We start from the raw sequence: 6,000 nt of genomic DNA, 5'->3' as shown, positions 1-6,000 counted from the left end.
TGCTCCCGTCAGGCCTCGCTGCTCAGAGCATTCAGTGGCCAGAGGCCTCCCCATGCGATTCTTTTCCTCATAAGCAGTGGCTTCCCCATCTCACATTTTAAAACTGAATACAAGGGCAAGATTGAGTATCAGTGTAAACTCATCTGTGGGGTTGTTCTCGACCTCAGTTTGCGGAGAACTGCAAGAGGCCTGCTCTCCCCAGGTATCCCACAGTTCTGCCCACCCTGCAGGCACTGAAGGCTGCATCCTGCTTTCATCCCCTGGAGTTATTCTGAGCTTCAGGCACAAATGCAGCCTGTGGTGGGGACTTATGCAGGGTGAGCTCCTACACTGGAGAGAGCATGGCTCCTACTATGTCACAGCCACTGTGCTCCTCCTTTCTCACTGCCATGTAGCTCACAGGGTATTGTACTCATCCCGTTTTTGCTTACCCAGTTTTTGCTTTTCTGTTTCTCTGTCATGTTGCTTCTTGCTTCTGGTGAGCCAAAGAAATTTCCTGTTTTCTTTCTAACCCTTCTTCAAACGGATGAGACTGAAATTCAATAAATACATCTAACTCACATTCTGTCTAACTTTCATGTCTTTGCCCGTCTCCTCCACATCCACTGCACCTGTCGAGTCCCAACCAGTAATGCCGTGGCCCTGCTGCACAGATGTGAGCTAGAGCTACCCTGTTTTTCTGAACACCAGAAAGTACTTCTTTATTGTAATAGTGACTGACCAATGGGACAAGCTGCCCAGAGATGTTGTTGTGTCTCCTTCCGTGGAGACAAAAAACCATATGGACATAATCCTGGGTAATGTGCTCTGGGGGTTCCTACTTGAGCAGGGAGTTTGGACCAGATGATCTGCAGATGTCCATTCCATCCTCAACCATTCTGTAATTCTGTGGTTCTGTAAAAGACCTGCGTGGCCCTCCTGAGCTGCAGCAAAACACAGAGCAGCAGCTCTTGTTTTCCATGGTAAAGAAACCATTGGAGAGGCTACATTTGTTGCAGAGAGGTGCTTGGGCAGTTGCCCTCTCTGGGGAGAAGTACTTGGAATTCATTTTGAGTTATTTCTAGTGTGTTACGTGCGTCCCTCAATTAGCAAGCAATAAATTGTTTGGCTTTTCAGATAGAGCTGCAATACTGAGACCTTCCTGCCTCTTACTCAGAGGAATAGTGGAGCTGCTTTTTGTAATTGCTCAGCTCTGTCTCATCTCATTTTCTGCAAATAATAAGATTGTTGGGAGCTGATGAGACAGATCACTTGCTCTTTGCTGCATCACTAGCAAGAAAAGCTATGCAAAATACTTTACACATTTCTTGTTCTCTTTATATGAATCAGTGAAGACAGTGTCTGGGCTTGTTAGAGAATGGCTTATAATCTAAATGGCAATGTGACTGTAACTTCAGAAATGAATAAGTAGCTAAATCCTTTTGGTCTAACACAGAACTATTCACCTAAACTTAAAGAATTCATCTCAGATTGACATGAAGAGGGAGAAAACGTCACTGAATGGAGAGGGCCTTAATTTAGGGTCTGGGAAATACTGCAGTAAAAAGTTACTTATTTTTTCCCTCACTTATCACATCAGGCATAAATGGTAATTTTATAAGCTATCAAAATATTTCCAACAGTAATCACAAATGTAACACAAATGAGACAATAATCATGAGAATGACTAGAGAAAATCTTTTTATTTTGTAGCAAAATTTTAAATATTAAATCTAATAGCATGTACATTTAGTCATGGCATATTGAAAGAACAAGCATATGCATAATGAAATAATGTTTTTTTCTTCTAAGTCTGTTTTCCAAAATCAAATACACTAACACCTAATGGACTACAGCAGAAATTCTTTAATTATACTATGGAAAACATTATTAGTGCAGAAATGTTTTTTATCAGTCTGTATAGGTCTTAGTGCTGAGTTGGGACAAGCATACACATATACATGGCGAAAATTATACGGTGTAATCTATTACTTACACAATTCCACTTCTAAAAGAGAATTTCAAGATCTATCTCCAATGAAGGACTCAGAAGTCAAATTTCCATCTAAATGTCTGTCCAACACTGTAATCTCAAACCCTCTGAAATCTGCTCAGCTACTGCCTAAGGTTACCCACATTCACCACCTGCGTTTCCTTGAGCCCAACATTCCCAGTGCTCTTGGAGTCAGGAGATGCTGGGACCTGTGCAACCCTCATGAGTTGGCATCAAGACATTTGTGTCTCTGCCTGCCGTCCCCAGGGCAGTGTAAGAAATGTAGCTTAGAATGCCATCATGTTGAGGCAGCTGCTGGTTCTGTGGGTTCTGTCTAGATGCAAATCCTAGTTCTCACAGAGAAAAAAAATTCTGGGGCTGTTACAAAATCAAAAACAAGTTCACTTTATAGTAGGTTGTTTATCAGAACTTAGCAAGTCTATTTTAAAGTGAACAGGATGCTACTAATAGGATAACTCTGTGGATTACCTGTAAAACATCTTGAGCAATAATTTCCTACAGTAATAACATATCAGCTTTCCTCTGCCTTTTCAAATCCACTTGTTTAAATAACTCTTTTCAGCTGCTTCCTAAATTTTTCTTTATGCCATATCAAAGATCCTAACATATTATTCATACAAAGCTATTCACAAATACAAATTCAATAGGGCAATAATTTCTGATCCATGATCTCTGTACTGTACTGTCTATCAGAATACTAAAAAAATACTATCAGCAACTAACCAAGCATCGTGATCTACTCTCAGCTAATGTCAAGATATCCGTTTTAAAAATAGTTTTAGGATAAACACATTTCTACAGAAAATCATCACACAAAATAAAAGTGAGAATTAGCAATTACAATTACTCTAAGAATTTAAATTTCTCTCATGTTCTATATTTGCAAGGTTAACATATCTCCACCTGATACAGGTGGCATTATGGGGATACTCAGTAAGGTGGAAAGCTGTCTTAATGCCTGAATAATATTATGCGGTAAACCTGTGAATAAATAATAAATATCTTTACACTGCCTGGTTTCTCCATATAAAACCTGTGATAACCACAATATCAAAATGTTGGTTGGATACAAAGTTCATATATCCATTAAGCCTACTTAAATGTCTATAAAACATCTGCATAAAGTTAAAAATAGTATTTCATCATATCGTAACTTAAATTACTGGCAAAATACTAACTTCTAGCAAAATAAGACTGGGAAAGCTTTCAAAGCATTAAAAATTTAGGACCGCATGCAATACAGTCAGACATTCACATAAATTTGCCTTAGTTTTATACAAGAAATCAGTATGAGTCATAAAACCATATCATCAGCGATTGAGCTGGCTGCTGATACAGAAGCACGCACTGACTGAGCATGCAGCCAGGCATCTAGGCAAGCTAAAGTTCAGCTGTGCCCACTTTTGTTCATGACTTTGTGCCCAGATAAAATACAAGTTTTACTCCTATCTAGCCAGCTAATTTATGCTTTTAAGGTAAATGACATAATTAGGAAAAAAACCCTTTCTGTTAATTCAAGTGCAATACATATTACTTTCCTAATCTTTTTTTTTTCATTTTTTTTCCAGTGATCTTGAAAAAGCAATGTAATGCCCTATGTATGTGCAAGATGCAGTGATATCTTGTCTTTTAATGAACTCCAGGGTTTCGTGAAAAGCTAAAACTGAAAGTGATTTGTCATTCTTATATAAACTAATCTTAGAATTTCCAGCCTGTCCTAGTCAGCCAAGAGAAAAATTTTACTTTCTCTTTCCCAGAATAGAAGACATTGTTCCACTTTATGCAAAACATGGCCAGAAAGAAACAACATTCCTTTGATTCTAGCGTGGAATTTGAAAAGAAAAATTTGCCTACGAAAATTTAATGAAATGTTAGAAAAAAATGATCATATAAGCAGAAAGGATTCAGCTCCAGCAATTTGCAGTTCCATCTTCATCTCACAGACATTTTCCTGGTACATCTGAGATACTCTTTTCTGAAATTTGGGGAAACACTCCGTATTTTTTCTTTGTCTTTCTTTTGTCTTTCTAGGCTCAGATAACACAAAATAAGACTAAGGGTAAATGGCAAAGTGGAATTGGAAAAAAAAGTACAAGAAGACTGATAATAATGCTACACTCAGATAGATATTCTCAGTGTAAATGTTGGGTTCATTTCTCATAACAGTAGTACATACTACAATATTAATGGTAAGAGAAATGAATAATTCAGATCCGTGATCCAAAGAACATACTCTTAAAGGCTGTCTGCTGTTGAAGAGTCATCCTTTGCACAGTATTCAAGATTCACTTCTTGTATCTGAGAAAGTAACCATGCATTCAGAAAGTATGGACATACGGTATGACCTCATTAACAAAAGTGCTCTACAGATTATGAAAGCAGACTGTCTTATCTTACTTACTGGGAGGAAAAAGTATTTTTATTTCTAGACATTTGGCAGGCACTAAAGAATATACTGATGCATAAGCATTTCCCAGGATTAAAATGTCTGATTATATGACTATAAGATTCCTACTGAAAGAAGGGACAAATTTAACTTCGAGTAGAAAATTAAAGCTTACTGAAGCATATATTAATCTCACTCTTTATTTTGCAAACCAATAAATTGCAGTAAATTTTAGTATTCTGAGATATTACAAGTTGGCCTCTCAGCATCCAAGCAGTGATGATCTTATTCCTATTATTACACACAGATCTAGAAAAAAAATACAATTTCAACACCTTAACAGCTGAAAATGACTATGACATCCGATTAAAAAGTGGAACGGATGTCAGTCATGACATGACCCAGTTTAAACCCTGTAAATGTGAAATCCTCATCCCTCAAAAATTCTTCATGATACATTTCCTACAGCTTCAAGGAAAAAAAAGCAGAATCATTTATTACCAAATTGAAGCATATTAGTAAGTGTGCTACAGTACTGCATACAGTGTTCAAGGGCACATCAGTGTTCATTTTTGCTGCTGATACATTTACTGTACTTCACATGATCCCCATTTTCCATTTCCCAGCTGAGATGCACTTCCAGTATGTTCAGTCTCCTTACATTACTGTGCAGTGGCATTTCTGAGAGTGGATGTAATTCCTGTATTCAGCAAGTTGCTTCAGGTACATACTGGATGGCCATCTGTGCATCTCTACGAAACTGCGCTCCTCCACTAAACAAAGCAATAAATGAATTAACCATAATACATGAACAGGCATGAATGCACAGGCTGCAAAAAGTTTCTCAAATTTGTTTAAAAACATCATGGATAGAAGTGCAAATAAAATAGTAAAGTTGAAATTACTGTTGTATCTTTTGTCTAGATCTTACTGTAGAATACATAATGTAAAAGTTTTTAGATGTTGTTGTCTTGCTACTATCAGTAATAAATATGTTTCATAATAAAACAGATGTTACTAAAGAGAGAAGGAAGATCATCCTAAAGAAGGATATTCTTTATCCTCAGAAGATAACTAAACATGAGAATCAGCCACAGGATCTTTTCCATGCTGAAACACTATAAAGGAGGGTATTTCAATCTCTATGCCAGTAGTTTGTCTTGAGACTACAAAAAACAAGGTGAAGAGGTTAGTTAACAAGTTAGCAAGATTTTTGTCTTTCATTCCACATTTTCTGTCACTGACACCATAACATCACATAACAGTCATTAGTCACAGTACTTAGGTAAAATCTCTTTGCTTTTGCACAAGTATGCATTTTCATCCCTACCCTCCAGCCATACCCAAATCATCCAGCATCAGTCTCAGACGAAGTGGGACAGAGACCAAAGTACAGAAGAGATCTTGAAAAGCAGTTAGGCAGGGAAGTTACATCAGTAACAAGCAATAGGAAGGTATATTAGTAACAGGCAATAGGCAATATCTTTTGTTTATCTTCTGCAGAATGCAGGGGTGCCTTTGAAGATTTCAGTATTTCACCCACAGAAAAGGTACTAGTAATCAGCTCCCTCATGCTCCACTGTTCTCCTTGAAACTAAAGATGATGTTATGTGATGGTGTT

The 6,000-nt window shown here is 37.4% G+C and overlaps 1 protein-coding gene across 4 annotated transcripts in view; it reads right to left on the bottom strand.

The window, feature by feature from the left end:
• Positions 1-1,654: 1,654 nt before the first annotated feature.
• Positions 1,655-6,000, bottom strand: part of RHOBTB3 (Rho related BTB domain containing 3) — a 28,806-nt gene continuing 24,460 nt past the window's right edge. For all 4 annotated transcript variants that reach the window (XM_085213397.1, XM_010726036.4, XM_085213395.1 and 1 more), the window contains one exon: positions 1,655-5,152. In XM_085213397.1, coding sequence (XP_085069523.1) covers positions 5,132-5,152 — 21 coding nt within the window. In that variant the 3' untranslated portion in view covers positions 1,655-5,131. The remainder of the gene's footprint in view (positions 5,153-6,000) is intronic.

This window comes from Meleagris gallopavo, chromosome Z (assembly GCF_905368555.1).
Source record: "Meleagris gallopavo chromosome Z, MGAL_WU_HG_1.1, whole genome shotgun sequence".
Lineage (NCBI taxonomy): Eukaryota > Metazoa > Chordata > Aves > Galliformes > Phasianidae > Meleagris > Meleagris gallopavo.
Note: the sequence above shows the minus strand (reverse complement) of the source record. Positions and strands in the feature narration are given on the sequence as shown.